Raw genomic sequence first — 17,212 nt, 5'->3', positions numbered from 1 at the left:
GTGCCAAAATTTTGGTCTAGATCTTTGATCTTCTTTTGGATCACTCCCAGCATGGAAACTATGTTTAAATATAAACTCAAAAGAGTTAACTGAGGCATGCAGTGCACATGGCCCCATAGCTAATTGTGTCAGAAGTGAAACTGAACCCACAGTTCTCTAAGCACGATGTCATATTTCTTCTTATGCCAGAATTTACATGTAATAGTTGCCCCTCATTTCCAATTCCTCCCTATTATAGGCTTCAGTTTTATGGAGCAAAATAACCTACCCTCAGGCATTCAGCAGCACGGGTTCTGAATTTGCAATTATAACTAGCAATAGCACCAACAGGAGAATTCCCTCTTGATCTCTTCCTTGGAAAGTTCCATCACCCAGAGTAATGGGAATTGAAACCTAGGGTATGGAAGGATATGAATGAAGTTTATCCAGGAAGTACTTCCTGTGGTTTATCCCCACATCCAGGAAAATTAGGATAACAGCAGTAAAAGAAAGGAATCAGAAGCTAGATTTTGTGAGTCAAGCACCTTCCCATGTCTTTAAAATTATATTTAAAACTTAAACATGTCAGCACTTGTGGGTGAGAATTGTTATATTCTTTGTACTTGTATCTCCAGCCTAGACACAGCGCTTAATAAATAGTTGTTGGTTGATTGAATACCTCTATATTTTCATTGTGTGCCTATCACACACCAAAAATCATATATAATATGAAACCAAAGTGTGGCTCTTCACTTGATGCCTTTCAATCTGCCATGAACTGGGAACAGTACTCTGCACCCTTTATTATTGAAAATAAAGGCATACAGGCCAGGGGTCTGGGTCTGGTCTGTCCAAATGAGGTTTTTTTTTTTTTTATGGCATTTGAAAGTTCACAGGATCCCACCCCACCTTCCCTGCTCAATGAGATTAGCATCTGCTATTCTACTGGGATGATTAAAGCTTCAGTTCTGTTTCTACAGGAAAAGTTTTTTTTTTTGGAGGGAAATTTTTCCTTCCTATTAATGTATTTCTCAGGGCTTCCCTCAGCTAGAAATATATGTGTGTGAAAGCACTTTAAAAGCTATAAAGTATTAATGTAAATTTAAGGTCATGTATTTATTAGCTATTAATACTTGGGCTAATTTTGTCACTATTTTATGAAGTCTTTACTTCCTACTTAAACTTAAATTTTTGCTGTGTTATAAATATCTAGATAGAGTAATTTCCATTTGGGGAATTAATTATTTAAAAGAGGCCATGTAGTTAGTGAGAAATGTATTTTCTTATATTTAACAATTTTCATGAATAATAGAAATACTTTTTAGCCATTTCTGTCCCTGGGGATTCTGGCTAGGATGTATTTTATTTCTCACCCAAACTTTTCTGACCTAATTAAGTATGTGAAAACACTAAGTGACTTTCTTCCTCCATATAGCAAGACTTTTTTTTTTCCATTTTTCAAATGCTTTATTAACTTCTGATTTACATCATTCATTTCCACCATATTTTGAGTTACAAATTTTCTCCCCGTTTTTCCCCTACCCACCACCCCAAAATAGCAGTCCCATAGTATATCCCCTCCTTGAATCTGCTATCTCCCATATCTTCTCCCATACCCCCTTTGATTTTTCCAGTAGGGCATGGTGGATCTCTAAGCCCCAGTGCCTGTATATCTTATTTCCCAATTACATGTAAAATAGTATTAATAATAGTATATATATATATATATTTTAAACAATTGATTTTAAAACTTTGAATTCCACATTCCCTTCCTCCCTTGTCACCCACCCTTACTGGGAAGATAAGCAGTTCAGTATAGGTTGTACATGTATAGCTTATGCAAAACATTAACATAGTAGATATATTGTAAAAGTCTCACTATATTTCCCTCCCTCCTATCCTACTTCCCACTTGTTCTATTCTCTACTTTGATCCTGTCCCTTTTCAGAAGTGGGTGCTTCCAACTTCCCTCCCCCCAGCCTGCCCTACCTTCCATTATCTTTCCTCTCATCCCCTTCCCTCCTAGTCTCCTGTAGTGTGTACTTATTTAGTGTGTGTGTCATTCCCTCCCCGAGCCAAATTCATTGAGAATATGATTGACCCATTCCCTTTTGCCTTCCTATTCTTCCCCTCCATTGTAACCATTTTCCCTTGCCTCTTCTATATGAGATAGTTTACTCCATTGTCTCTCTCTATCTCCTCTCATTATATTTCTCTCTCACCTCTTAATTTCACTTTTAAGTATCATCCCTTCCGATTAAATTGGTCCTGTGCCCTCTATCTATGTATACCTGTAAACATATATACACACATTCACATATGTATTCATATGCCCGTATACCCTCCGATACAGACATATATATGCATATGTATATGTATATGTATATGTATATATTTCTATTCCCTTCAGTCTCATACTGAGAAAAGTTTCATCGGTTACAATTATCGTTTTTCCATGTAGGAATGTTAATAGTTCAACTTTGATAAGTGGCTTCTGCTTTCTTTTCCCTGTTTACCTTCTCAAGTTTCTCTTGCTTCTTTGTATCTTAATGTCAAATTTTGTATTCAACTCTGTTTTTTTCATCAAGAATGCTTGAAAGTCTTCTATTCCATTGAATGACCATATTTTCCCCTGAAACGTGATACTCAGTTTTGCTGGGTAGGTGATTCTTGGTTTTAATCCCAGCTCCTTTGACCTCCAGAATATCATATTCCAAGCCCTTCGATCCCTCAGTATAGAAGCTGCCAGATACTGTGTTATCCTGATTGTGTTCCCACAGTATTCGAATTATTTCTTCTTGGATGCTTGTAATATGTTCTCCTTGATCTGGGAATTTCAGAACCTGGCTATAATATTCCTAGGAGTTTTCTTTTTGGGATCTTTTTCAGGAGGTGATCATTGAATTCTTTCAACCTCTATTTTGCCCTCTGGTTCTAAAACATCAGGACAGTTTTCCTTGTGAATTTCTTGGAGGATGATTTCTAGGTTCTTACTTTGATCATGGCTTTCAGGTAGTCCAATAATTTTAAAATTATCTCTCCTAGATCTATTTTCCAGGTCAGTGGTTTTTTCCCATGAAATATTTCACATTGCCTTCTATTCTTTCATATGTTTGGATCTGTTTAACAGCATCTTGATTTTTCATAAAGTCATTAGCTTCCCTTTGCTCCATTCTAATTCTGAAGGAATGATTCTCCTCATTGAGCTTTTGAGATTCTTTTTCCATCTGGCAAATTCGGCTTTTTAATGCATTCTTCTCCTCATTGCCTTTTTGTGCCTCTTTTGCTGTTTGATTTAGTCTATTTTTTAAGGTGTGATTTTCCTCAGTCAGGCTGTTGACTTTCATTTCATAATTTTCTTGCATCTTCTCATTTCTCTTCCCAATTTTTTCTCCACTTCTCTTACCTGCTTGTTAAGGTCCTCTGTGGCTTGTAACCAGCTAGTATTTTCCTTTGAAGCTTTTGGTGCAGGAGTTCTTACTTCACTGTCTTCCTCCTGTTCCATGCTTTGATCTGTTTTGTCCCCAAAATAGGAGTCTAATGTTGGATTTTCTGTTTGCTTTGCTTCCTTTGTCTGGTCATGTTGCCACTCAATTACTTGACTTTTGGGCTTTTTGCCACAGTAGGAGTCTGCTACCAGACAGGGGAGCTTCGTTCCAAATGCTGGGGTTTTCTCAGCTGCTGGAGGTATTAGTTGGGTGCCCTCTTTGAAGCCTCCACATGCTCTGGCAAGCTGTTTGCATACCCCAGGACCTCCACCCTAGAATGCAATCCAGATCCAAGCAGGTTAAAGCAAGAGTGATTACCCCTCAGACTGGTGCTTGGTCTCCCTACAGTCTGCAGGCCAGGAGCTGTAGCTGCCATGTGGCTGAGGCTGTGACACAGCCCTTAGCGGCTTCTCGCCCTGGTGGCAAAAGCTGACACATTCCCAACTACTGGGTCCCAAAGTCTACACTGCACTGACCTCTCACTTTGTCCTTAGCATCTATGTGTTGATAAATCTGGAAACGGCCACAGCTCCTGGTGATCTAGAGTCTCTCCAGCTGGTGGTTGGTCAGGCCCGCCCTGGGGTAAAACCTCTGGGTGGGGCTGGGCTGGGGTCTCAGAGCTCTGTGCTGGCCACTTACTGCCGGTCTGCTGGGCTGTCCTCAGTGGGAGGTTAGCTTCTGTGTCTTACATTTTAAAAAATATGACTAAATTCTACACCTTTGATGGTAGAATTAAGGTGTTTTTTTCAGTGTTAAGCAAAATCACAGTGTCATTTCTTTAGGTTTAAGTTTTCTGGATAAGGGATATCTTTTTTTTTAGAGTTGGGGGTGGGAAGATCTTAAACTACAAACAGGTGCAGTGGATAGAGTGCCAGGCCTAGAGTCAGGTAGATTCCTCTTCCTGAGTTCAAATGTGGCCTTAGATACTTTTGTGACCCTGTGCAAGTTATTTAACCCTGTCTGCCTCAGTTTCCTCATCTGTAACATGAACTGGAGAAGGAAATGGCAAATCACTCCAGTAACTTTGCCAAGAAAACCCCAAATGGCTTTAAAAACAGCTGAACAACAAAATTGTCTTGGGGGGGAGAAGGAGGATGGCTAAGTAGCACAGTGAATAGAGCACTGACCCTGGAGTCAGGAGGACCTGAGTTCAAATCCAGCCTCAGACACAACACACAAACTAGCTGTGTGATCTGGGGCAAGTCACTTAACTCCAATTGCCCTACCTTCACCCCCTCCAAAAAATAAAAAAAAAAAGAGAGAGATACATACACATGTAATTACAATAAAATAGCTCTTTGAGTGTAGCTGTTATCATTCCACATTGCACCTGCTCATTTGATGCTTGTTCTAACCACAGTGTCTATGGTACTAGTGGGAGGCCATCAGACCTTTTCTTACGTAAGCATAACTGTCATCACTTCTCTTCTCCTTGCAACTACTCTGCCATCATCCTGTGTTTTTTACTCTGCTCATCCAGTGTAGCATTACTAAAACTGTTTTAAAGACTCTTTGAGAGGTCCTATGGGAGGTAGCATGGTAAAGCAGATAAAAAGCTGTTCTCAGAGTATGGGAGGACTTACTTTTAGCTCTTTCTCTTCAGCCTCTGGCCCATCCTAGTTACATGACCTTGGGCAAGTCAGTTAATCTCTTAGTGCCCATGGTGACACTTTAAAATATTAAGTTACAGAAAGGTTGCAGATTATATTAGTAGAGGGTGTTTCACCCATGGAGGTTTCTTACTTGAAATGAAATCATGGGTCCAGAAACATAACCATCTGATCTGTAACTTACATGTGATATTTGGGAAGAATGATTCTTTTACTTTAAAGAAATCGATAGATAGAGTGTCTAGCAGTTTTGGTTCATGAAGGGAAAAGCAATCAGGAAAATCAAGGGATAAAAGCCATCAACCAGTTTATTTTATTTGTTCACTAATATACTGGGAAATATAGCAGGTATTTTTTAAGCTTGAAAAGTTTTTAACTGCTTCATTAAGTTTTGTTTTTATTTGAAAGTTTGTTTCATTTATATTCTGATAGACATTCTTTTTAAAGATATCCTGCAGGGGCAGCTAGGTGATGCAGTGAATAGAGCACTGCCTTCAAGTGAGGAGGACCCGAGTTCAAATGTGGCCTCAGACATTTGACACACTTAGTAGCTGTGTGTTCTTGAGCAAGTCATTTAATCCCAGTTGCCTTGCCTTCCCCCTTACAACAACTACAACAAAAATAAAGAAATAAATCTTACATTCTAAAAAAAGGAAAATAATTAAGCTAATTGCCAATTGTCTTAATTTGGGATTCTCATTGTTTTAGTTTAAATAATAATAACAATAATTGCTAATATATCTTGCTTTAAGAATATCTCATTTGATGGTCACAACAACTCTGTGAAGTAGGTGTTAAACATTATTATTATCCCCTATCTAAAGATGAGAAAACTGATTGCAAGAGAAGTTAAATGATTCCAAGGTCACATAGCTGCTTTAGTGTCTGAGAGTATTCAGACTAAGGTCTTGCTAATCCCACTTCCAGTATTCTCTTCACTGTGCCACCTGTCAGCCTTTCCCACTGACAAGTAGCTGTAACATATCCAAATCTTTGGCATCTGTATCTTTGCTTTTTTCTGTTTGACATTTTTATATATCTTTATTGAAAATTTTGGGGAAATTACTTTTTCCCTTTGTTGACAAAGGCAATTCTTGTGAAATATTATCCAGCTGATAAAAACTTTTCTTTTAAAAAATTGTATGGTTCACAGGAATAAAATTGCCACAGAAAACTTTTTATTTATTTATAACTTCATGCCTTTATTCATGAGGTTTCCCCTTTCCCCCCATCCTTCTCTTTACATCCTTTATTAAGCCTTCCCATCAGTAGTCCTTCTCTTTTAACCCTTGTTAACATCTGGACTGCACCTCTGCTTTGGCGCTATCTTCTGTTGCCTTGTATTAGGTTTCCTCTTATGCACCTAGTCTCTCTTTCCAAATAAATTATGAACTTTTTAGGTTTGTGTCCCTCTCCAGCCACTTAATGTTTTCTATTACCATACATGGAATGTTCAATACATGATGACAAATTTCTGGCCTAACTCATCAGTGTTTTTATAACACAAAATTTAGCTGAATTGAAATAGTAGCAATGATTGCCTACCATGAATCACAAACACCACCTGGCAGCTGAGGTTGATTACCTCTATCAGAAGCTTTAGCTGTAGCAATCACTTGTTTGGGTAGGTTCTTCATAAATTGTGTTCATGAATTGGGGATCTGGATGTTTAATAAAAATGACAGAGTTAGTAGATTGTAACTGCTTTATAATATTTCTGCTAGCAGTCTCATTTGTTGAAAGTATTGTATTTGCTTTTGTGTTTTCTTCTATTAGGTGCACCTGGTATAATTTCCTCACCATATGCAGGGGCTGCTGGATTTGCCCCTGCCATTGGATTTCCTCAAGCTACAGGTAAGTTTGTTCTTGAATTCATATCAAGATAAAGAGAGATACACAAATTAAATTATAGGAGGTATACTGTAGTTAATCATATTTAACTTGTGACTGTCTACACATAGCTTACCCTTGAGATTCATTGATTGACCAGTAATAGGTCCATGGTCAGTCCTACTTGGTCATTGTTTGTGCCCTGTTTGGCTCAATAATTGATAAATGTAAATATCAATTGTTTCAGTTTTGACCAGAAATCCTGAGGGTCTTCCCCTCCCAGATGGATTTTTAAAATTTATTTTTGACTAGATAAAGAGGCTATTTTCTGCCTTAATTCTTATTAAACCATAATCACTGAATGGGCTTTGACTCAGTTAAACTGAGACCTGTTAAAGACCTTAGGTTGAGAAGGCCAAGATCCCCATCCTAGACCTCTTCAGTTTTCCTGATATATATCTGGCCACTGGACCTAGTTAGCTCCAGAGGAAAAAGTGAGGCTGGTGACTTTGCACATCCTTCCCTTACCTAAGTCCAGTTCGCTTACATGTAACACCTCCCTGATGTCATGGTCCTCTTGGAGAAAGAAGATCAAACAACAACCCTTGGGACTAGAATTCTTCTTGTTGCATTGTTGTCTTCCTGTAGCTTCCATGGTCTTTCATCCTGATTCTGTGTGGTAGGAGCTGGTAAGTCAGCTTTAGGAAAAGAGATTAACACAGATTATTAAGGATTGATTACAATAAGTAGTCTTAAAAGTTATCTCCATTAAATGTTAGTGTAATAGTTCTTACAGCACCAGAAAACCGTTTCTGTTAGTAGATTTGGAAAGAAATGTACAAATGCTTTTTATGTTTCTGAGGGAATGTTTTGTCCATCTAGTGGTTATCATTTGATGAGCGATTTCTTGGGCATTAGATAGATCCTTGTTTATCTTTTCCAAATATTATATATTAAAATTCCCAATTTTAATTTAGGAGAAATGAAATTAATCCACCCCCTCCCCACTCCCCCACTTATTTAAAAGTGACACTAATAGTAGCGGGTGCCTGCCTGATAATTGGAAAATCATCGGTGTTTACATGGCTAGGATTGACAATCTCTGTTCTTAATCTAGATGAAGTGTGTGGTGTTCAACACTTTTTACATTGTAGCAATTCTCATCTGATCATGATGTTTGCTCTTTCTTTAAATAACTAAAGAGAGCATTCCATAGTATGGCCAAGGCCAAGGTTATTCCTGTCACTGGGCTTCATGTAGCTATTGGAAAGTACAATCTTTAAATCATTTCAAACAGGAGTTGCTGAAATCCTCCACTAACTTCTACAGCCCTTCATTTCCTAGCCAGTATTAAAGATGTTTGGTATAGTTATCTTTCAAGCTTTTTCCTTTCATTTATGAGAGAGATCTGGCCATTGGAATTCAGACCTTTTCTAGCAAAGAGGCAGAATGAATTTTGTTTTTTGATTATATTTTTAAGCATACTTATCCTAGAAAAGTAAGGTGTCGTGTTGCTTCTTTTTAAGTCGTTTAGTAAGTTACAATTGGTAGTTTGGTTTAAGGAAAATTATACTTGAGAACCTAGAATTGATGAATTGGGGAAATAGCTTATTAAAATGAAGTTTTGAGATGCATTTTGGGCCTAGTGTAATAAATAAATAAATGAATGAATGAATAAATAAATAAATTTCACGTTGTAAATACAAGACAAAAAAAGGAAAGGAGCAAAATTCTAGTGCTGACATTTATAGTATTGGAAAAATTCAAACTTCTTATTGGGGCAAGCAGTTCTTCTTTTACCATTTTTTTTAAGAGATTGGATAATTTTTGTCCCGAGAAAAAGTTGATGGAAATTAATAATAGGATGAAAATAACTTAGCAGATTTGGGAGAAATTTGCCAAAGTAAATATTTCAGAAAGTGCTGGAAATAATGGCATTTTATGTCTTCCTCCTGGATAGTGCGATGATTTTGCTTTGTGGTGATTAAGTGTCTTTCATTTGGAAGAGAATAGACCTAATAAGAGGCTTCTTTTTGGACTTGTACTTCTGATATCTCCTATCCTTTTTCTTGAAGAGCCAGTATAGGTGCATCACCCTCTGGGAAGATTCTCAGCTTTACAAACCCATATATATACCTACAGACTTGGGCAAGACCTGAAAGTGATCTCTTCCCCCTCAGAATTTCTTAGAGTACTTTTAAGGATCTTTTCTGCTGTGCCTCTGTCATATTCTACCTTGTATTATACTTTTCCTTATATGTCTGCCCACCAGAGGAAATTGTTAGCTCCCGTAAGTTAGAAACCTGTATAGTGAAATATTGAAATGTTTGCTCGATGAGGCAGCACTATAAGGCTTGGCCCTCAGGTAGATCTATTGAGAAAAAAGTCATCAAGTAATGACATTTTTAAGACCTTATTGTGTTTACTTCCTTTTTTTATGGGGGGGGGCTTGCATGTATGTGTATTTTTCTCTCTCTGAAACTGAATTAATGTTCCTAGTAACTAGAAAAATAAAATATCTGATATTTTTGTAAAGGTCTTTCAGTTCCAGCTGTTCCTGGAGCTCTTGGTCCTTTAACCATCACAACCTCTGCTGTCACTGGAAGGATGGCAATTCCTGGGGTTCCTGGCGTACCCGGAAATTCTGTTCTGCTTGTCAGCAACCTCAATCCTGATGTGAGTTAAAAAACAATATATCAAGAAGTGTGATAACTTGTATATAAATAATTCTTAAAATTAAAAAAAATTTTTTTTAAAGCAGCCACCATTTAATGCGGTCTACTTGGTTATAAGGGTTTTGTTGTGTTTTTTTTTTTTTTTTAAACAAAAACTTTTTAAAAAACAAAAGCTTAGCTAGCTTAGTATTTGGCTTTGAGTTAAAAAAGCCTGTACCCTACAGAACCTGTTGGAGTTCATGTTCTAATAATATAATGACTACCTCTAGGCTCTGATAAAGCATCAGGATAGGATTTAATTTGGGTGTGTAGGTCATAATTGATAAAGTTATATTTTGATTCCTTAGGAGTGGGCTCCAGAATTATTCTTCATATTTGAAAATAAATTCACATAAAATATATCCACTTATCAAATGCTGTTAATAGATACCTAAACAATTCTTGTCAAAGAGATCTGAAGGGGCCTTGTTTCTGTTAAAGCTAATTTTCTTTTTGCAAGTAGTTTACAGTTAGACTTAAAATTTGCATCAAGTTGAGATTTTGTAAAATAATTTTATTATGCAGTACATAGAACCATGTTGCATTGATTCAAAATTGGAAACATGTTTCAAGAAAAACAAATTTATTGGTGTAATAATGAGCTTTTTGAAAGTTTGTCGCTATAACACAAGTGGCATAGGTAAGGATGCAAAATTTTGGAGAAGAATCTTTCAGTGATTTGCATTCACATAAATTTTGGCAGGTTTTTACTATACTCTTTAAGCATTTACATTTGAGGGGAAAGTAAAGCTTATGCTTTTTTTAAAAATAGGCTATCACACCACATGGACTTTTTATCCTGTTTGGTAAGTTCATTTTTATTACTTTTAATAACAAAGCTTAAAATAGAGAAACTTTCAGACTGACATTATTACTCATTTGTTTGAAAAACTGGATTTGTCTTATGTAAATTGTACTGTTATTTTAGCCTCCAACCTTAAAAGAAGATAAGCATATCATTTGTTTTAATTCCAATGGCATGTGACAGGATTGTTGAGAGAATCTACTTGACATGGAGGGGAAATCTTATAGTAGAAGTAGCGGGATGGCTATTGTTAGTTGAAGGATACTTCAACTAGCTCATAAAGCGATAGTATTAATAGTTTTGATTTTATTTAGCCATTGTATAGAATCTACTATTTTATAACTTTTTATATTTATTTTTGTTATTTAGGATATAGTAGTGTTTTATTGTTTTGAGTTTCTTGGAAATAGAATTAAGGTGGATGACATTTTAAAATTCTGTTGTAGATGACCAGTTAGATAAATTTAGATTATTTAAATGTTTATCAAAAGAAAGTTTATATTAGTATATACTGAAAGATATTTTTAAAATTTCCACAGGGGTGTATGGTGATGTACAGCGTGTGAAGATTATGTTTAATAAGAAAGAAAATGCTTTGGTTCAGATGGCAGACGCAAATCAAGCTCAACTAGGTATTAAAAAATGGATTATGTTCATTTGTTAGTGTTCATTATGAATCTGGTTTCAAATACATTGTACAAAATAATAGCATCAGATTTTGCTTTTTGGTTTTGTCTTGCATGAATCTCAATTAGTATCATGGCCTATACAGGGACTTTAGGAGCCATCTAGTCTAATCCCTACTCTCCAGGAATGACCTCCTTCCACAGCACTAGGAAAAGTGGTCATCATTCTGTGTTTAAAGAAAGCTGGTGAAGTCAAGCTGCCCATCTCACTTGGGGGTGTTAGAATTGTTAGGTTTTCTCTTGCATCCAGCCCAAGGCCATTGTCTTTGTAGCTTCTACCTTTTTCTTCTAGCTCTGACCATTTGGGAAAAATGTTACACACTGTTCTACCTGCCAGCCCATCAGATACTTGAAGATAGCTATCAAGACCCTATTAAGTTTTCTCTTCTACAATCTAAACATCCCCATTTCCTTTGGCTGATCTTTATAGTCTGTATGACCACTGGTGTCAAAATCAAGGAGAAATAGATGCAGACTGCATATTGATTTATTTTGTTAAACATTTTCCAGTGACATTTTTTTTCTAGCCAAAATGAAACAAAGCTTATTAAAAATTCACCATAATGGGTAGACTTTTAAGGAGCCTAAGTGTTTGTGGTGCTTGTATTGGACGAATAGGCCAGAATAATCTGACACAGACTGTGTCTGCACTAGATTGAATCTCAGCACCTTCATGGAGGCAAGATGGATCTAGTATACAGAAAGACTGTGGGAAGGATCTAGGTGGGGTACAGAGGGCGGAGTTTGGAGAGGGTATAAGAAGGATCTTGAGGAACTGAGGTCAGACTCCAGGAATGGGATTAAGGGTGGGAAATAGCTGGAGCCTACCTGGAGATGACTGACCATGGAGGGCTAGGCTAGTTTAAGGGTAGCCTTTCCTATAGATATTTTGATAGGATCCAGGGTGGGAAGTAGCTGAATAATGGAGGACTAGTCTAAGTTAAGAGTAACAGAGATTTGGGCCTAGGATAATGAAAAGCCTATGGCCTTGGGCAAATACCTCATCCAGTGGGAAGATTCCAGGGGGTTCTCCAGAGTCCCATCATTCCCCTCTCAAATAAATGAGGCCCAAATTCCTTTGGGGTAAAAGGGTAAAAGTCTCTGAAAGCTTCTGAAAGTACTTTCCTGCTGGCAAGGGTTCCAGCATCACTCAGAAGTTTTGCAGGCTGTTTGATGCTTCTGGTTGTTCTTTAGCTTCTTAATGTCCTTTCTAAAGTGTGACAACCAGAACTATGCAGAGTATTATAGATGTGGGTACGGTTCTTCCCTTAAGCACTGTTGTACTGATTGAGATCTGAATTAATTTGTCTCCATGTAAATTGTCTTTGCTAATATTTAAGGTTTCTGTGGAGGGTGATAATTTTTTAAGTAAGTTAAAATCAATAAAAGTGATTTATCTTTTTAAAAATTAAAAAAAAACATTTTATTGACTCTAGTAGAATTGAATTAGCAGAATTTAATTGATAATAATTCTCCTTTTTGGTAATAACACAGAAAGTGGTAGGATGTAGATCAGTCTTTTAATCTACCAGTTTCCTTTTATGAAAAGATTTTCTTAGTTGTTCACCTAAATTATTTACATATTTTTGTTTACGAAAGCATAGTTTTTGAGAGCAAAAAGACTACTATATGAAAATACTTGTTATTGATAAAAATGTTGCTTTAAAAGCCCTTACATGTACCTAATAGAGCAACAAACTGCAGAACTCTTTATCTGAATGTTAAGATAGAAGAAATTTCTTTCACAAAAGGGACACTTATTTTTTTCCACTTTTTATATTATGATTAAAAGGTGAGATTATTATTAATAACAAAAATTATTAAAGTAACTGCCTTTAGTTACCCTTGTTAAATTCTATTCAATCTGTGCAATGAAATACTTGTATAAATTTAAAATAATGGAAAGGACATCATTTTCCCTTACCTCAACTTTAAAAATCATCACTTCTCAGTCAAAGCCCTAAACATAAATAGATGAGAGACAGCTTAATTCAGTTTGTAACAAGTACACTGATGCTAAAGAGATACAGAGTATGAGGCCATTTCTGTAACTATCTTACTAAGCAATTTGTGGATGACAAAATTAGTAATCAAAAATATCGTAGTTTTAATCTTAGTGTTGTTTTGAGTAAAATTTAAGTTAACAGGATAGAATTCTAAATAGAGAAGTTAACCCCACTGTATTATCCTGATCAGACCACATCTAGGGCTAGCATGGAATTTGAATGAAAAAGCATTATGTACTTAGTATGTGCCAGGCATTGGGGTGCCAGATAGAAAAGGCACAGCAGTCCTTGCTTTCAGGAAGCTCATGATCTAATTAGGAAGACAACACATGGGAGAAAATTTGGCTCTGGAGACACATGACAAGGCTGGAGGTCATAAATCCTCCTCACTGGAAGGAATAGAGTTGGTGATTCCTTTCTCTTGGAACGGAGTGGGAGCCATATGATGAGTCAAGTAGACTGAATAGATTCTGATGGAACTGGAGAGATTTAGCCTCTAGTAGAGAAGACAGCTCAGAAGAGGTTTGATAAGGATAATCATCTTGAAATAGTTCTTTTACTAATAAGGAAATGGGACCCACAGATGAATGCAGGATTGTATCCTGTGTTCTTTGACTCCAAATCCAACATTGCTTTTTACGGTAACACTATGCGCCTTTCTCCTAATAATTATTAGTTAGCTGCCTTAAAATGTAATGAATTGCCTTGAAAAACAATTCCTCATTGTGGGGTTTTTCAGAGTGTGAGTGGGATAATTTTTAGAAGGGGATTTCATGCATTCATCAAGAAATTGAATTCAGTGACCTTCAGTGAGTCTTCTGACACTGAGATTCTTTGAGTCTATGCTTAAATTTTGAAATAGTTTTTTTTGTGCTTTCGAGATCAATGTATACATTTTACCACATCTTCATTCTGCTGTATGTGGCCTTGTGCCTTGTTGGGCAGATTTGGAGATTAAGCTAGAGCATAAAGTAAACTATTGATACTGATTTTGACAGAATATGGCGTCAACCTGTTCTCATAGCTGGACTTGATTTTTCTCTTCCCACAATACTAGCCATGAACCACCTGAGTGGACAGAGACTTTATGGAAAGGTGCTCCGCGCTACTCTGTCAAAACATCAGTCAGTCCAGCTTCCTCGTGAGGGCCAAGAAGACCAAGGTTTGACTAAGGATTTTAGCAATAGTCCTTTACATCGTTTTAAGAAACCTGGGTCTAAGAACTTCCAGAATATCTATCCACCATCTGCCACCCTGCATCTTTCAAACATCCCGTATGTAGCTAATTGCCTGTTTACTCAGTTTATTTATGAAATATTAAATTTAAATGTAGTCGAACAGTTGGTGAACCCTGAAATTCCTTCTAGGAGATCACTTATCTCAGTGTTTTATTTATTATAGCATGTTAAATGATATCTTGAAAATGTTGTTTCATAATAAACAAAATAGGTTTTGAAGTTCGATAATTTTTTAAGTGTTTAAATCCTTTTGTTTAATTTATTTGCTAAATGATTAAGTAATTCTAGGATCCTGAGATAGCTAATCTCTTTGACTGTAAAAACAAGCTTTTTTTTAGTCATATTATTCGAGTGGTACATTATCTGTCACTGAGCACACTGAGCAAATAAGCACCTCTTCTCCCCCCCCCCATCTGTAATATATTGTCAAAATTTAGTTAACTATCTGCCAACAACTAGTTTGATTATCATAGAAACTGTTTGATGTGCTCCCACTCTGTAGGTAAGGTAGGCCAGTGTTTGCTTTCAATTGTCCTTTTCTTATATTCCACTCATACAATTGTTCTTGAATAACTTGATACATGAAGCCTTGAAGTCTCTTTCAAAACACATTCCAAAATCATTCTCCTTCAATTTTTTCCAACTGTATTTGGTTTTGAAATAATATAATGTGTACTTTCAACTGAATATAGTTTAGTGGATTTGGGAAATTTTAAATATTCTGGTTTGAGCCAAATTGACCTTGAAATTTCTCTTACCCTCCACTTGAAAAGTCAGTCATTTAACTAAAATTTTTTTCTGGCTCCTAGCACTGAATAGAGTACACTATACATAATAGGTCCTTAACAAAATTTTGAACTATCGAACAAAATATTTCATTTCTTTATAACTTGTAATTTTGCTTTTTCCTCACAAAAGAAGATAGTTGTATTTATACTTTTAAAAAAATTTAAGTATGCTTGACTTTTAATAAATTTGCATCTTATTTTAGTGATTTCTGAAGTGCTGTGACCCTGGGCAAATCACATCACCCTGTTTCCTCATCTGTAAAATGAGAACAGTAATAATATTTGTTTCATGAATTGTCGTAAGGATCAAATAAGACACTATGTAAAGCATTTTGCAGAACTTAAAGTGTTATTAATTAAAGCTATGATTCAGGGACTTTTAAACATCCACCAAGTTCCTTGTTGTGTGGTGGTAGTCAAAGTAAGCATTTGACTCAGTTGCTAACTTTCAGAAAAATTGATTAGGGAAACAGTATGCATAAAATGTAGCGTAGTGTTGGTTAAAAAAATTTTTGAAGGAGGACGAGAACTTTGCTGGATTTTGAAGGATGGATAGGATTTTGATGAGATGTAGAATCCAATTTGAGCAAATGGTATAAGGGTATGAATGAATGTGATCTTTTAAGGGGACAGTGAAGAGATTGTCTTGATTAGTGCGGTTCAATATATTCATCGGTTACTACTGGGAGATATGTTTGGACAGATAAGAAGAAGTCATGTTGTGGAAAGGCCTGAATGTCAAGATGAGTCTGCATTTGATATTCTGTGTTAATATTAGGAGAGTAATGGTATGAAAATATCAGTAAAGGATATGATTTGTTTTTACAATTTTGATTAGCAAAATTGCTCAGACACTGACACTGTATGCAAGAAGGATTAGAGTAGAAAGAGATAGGAAGGCCATTGTCCTCAGGAAAGCTCATTCATTCATTCATGTCCAGTACGGCATTGGGAAATGGAAATGAAGAGAAAAGATCCATAAGAGATGTTGAAGACAAAATTATTGTATCTTATTTTTATTTTTACAGAATGAAGTAGGGAGCAAAGTAATTTGTAATTCTGAGATTTTGAGTTTGGAAGATATTGAAAATAATAAGTAACAGAGATAGCAAAGTCTGGAAGGGAGAATCATTTTGGAGAGCAGATTGAAATTTTAAATAGAAGGCAGCTGTAGAGGAAACAGAAAAAGAATGATAGCTAGAGATAGATTTGGAAGTAATCTGTATAGTGTTGATAGTTAAAGCTCTGCACAAGGAGATGTGGTCCGTATAGTTGAATTTAGGAAAAGAAGCATGGAGGGAGAAAAATTAAATTTTGAATTACTTGTGCATTTAAGAGATGGGAAGAAGACAGAAAAGGAACAATCAGAATTCTAGAGAAGAGCGAATTTCAAGAAGGAAGAGGAATGGGTTTGTCAGGAGAAAGGAAACTGAAAGTCAAGCTGAATGATCAATGAAGAAGTCAGAGACTATGCTGAATCTAGTGGTAAAAGACAGGGCAGAAGCCTGAGGTCAGGATGCAGTTAACTATGTTTAGTAGTGAGGTCAGCAGAAGCAAGTAAATACCAGCAGTTGGAAAGAAGATCCTGAACCTAAATTATCTGTAAAAGAGGAGGCAGGGATTCCTATAAAATCAAACAACCCTTGGTTATTGTTATGATGAAATAAGATTACTTATGGAAAATAATTTGCAAGGTTATTTTATATGTTTTGGGGTTCTTTGATTTTAATCTTAGCTTTCATGACATATGGTATTAATGATTTTGTTTAAACTAAAATACAAGTTAATATCATTTAATTTGTTGTAATCAAGAATGAAGCAATTAGGATGTTTTCTGTTTTCTTAGACCTTCAGTTATGGTTGATGACCTGAAGAATCTATTTACAGATGCTGGATGTACAGTTAAAGCCTTCAAATTCTTCCAGTAAGTTCTTTCCTCTTAGGAACTTATTAGCAATAATTTTTGGTCCTTTCAGATTGTGAAAGAGTATGTATATGTGTGTGTGTGTGTGTGTGTGTGTGTGTGTGTGTGTGTGTGTATTTTAGTTTTGAATAGAAAATTAAAATT

General features: G+C 36.1%; 1 protein-coding gene across 5 annotated transcripts in view; it reads left to right on the top strand.

Annotated features, from left to right (window-relative positions):
- PTBP3 (polypyrimidine tract binding protein 3) overlaps positions 1 to 17,212 on the top strand; it is a 224,898-nt gene that overhangs the window by 201,622 nt on the left and 6,064 nt on the right. For all 5 annotated transcript variants that reach the window (XM_069085319.1, XM_069085324.1, XM_069085320.1 and 2 more), the window contains 6 exons: positions 6,854 to 6,931; positions 9,444 to 9,583; positions 10,394 to 10,427; positions 10,966 to 11,058; positions 14,176 to 14,392; positions 16,991 to 17,068. In XM_069085319.1, the coding sequence (XP_068941420.1) occupies positions 6,854 to 6,931; positions 9,444 to 9,583; positions 10,394 to 10,427; positions 10,966 to 11,058; positions 14,176 to 14,392; positions 16,991 to 17,068 (640 nt within the window). The remainder of the gene's footprint in view (positions 1 to 6,853; positions 6,932 to 9,443; positions 9,584 to 10,393; positions 10,428 to 10,965; positions 11,059 to 14,175; positions 14,393 to 16,990; positions 17,069 to 17,212) is intronic.

The sequence above is a fragment of the Petaurus breviceps genome, unplaced genomic scaffold (assembly GCF_028583685.1).
Source record: "Petaurus breviceps papuanus isolate PSGF00001 unplaced genomic scaffold, PetGlider_PUasm1.0 175, whole genome shotgun sequence".
Taxonomy (NCBI): Eukaryota; Metazoa; Chordata; class Mammalia; order Diprotodontia; family Petauridae; genus Petaurus; species Petaurus breviceps.
Note: the sequence above shows the minus strand (reverse complement) of the source record. Positions and strands in the feature narration are given on the sequence as shown.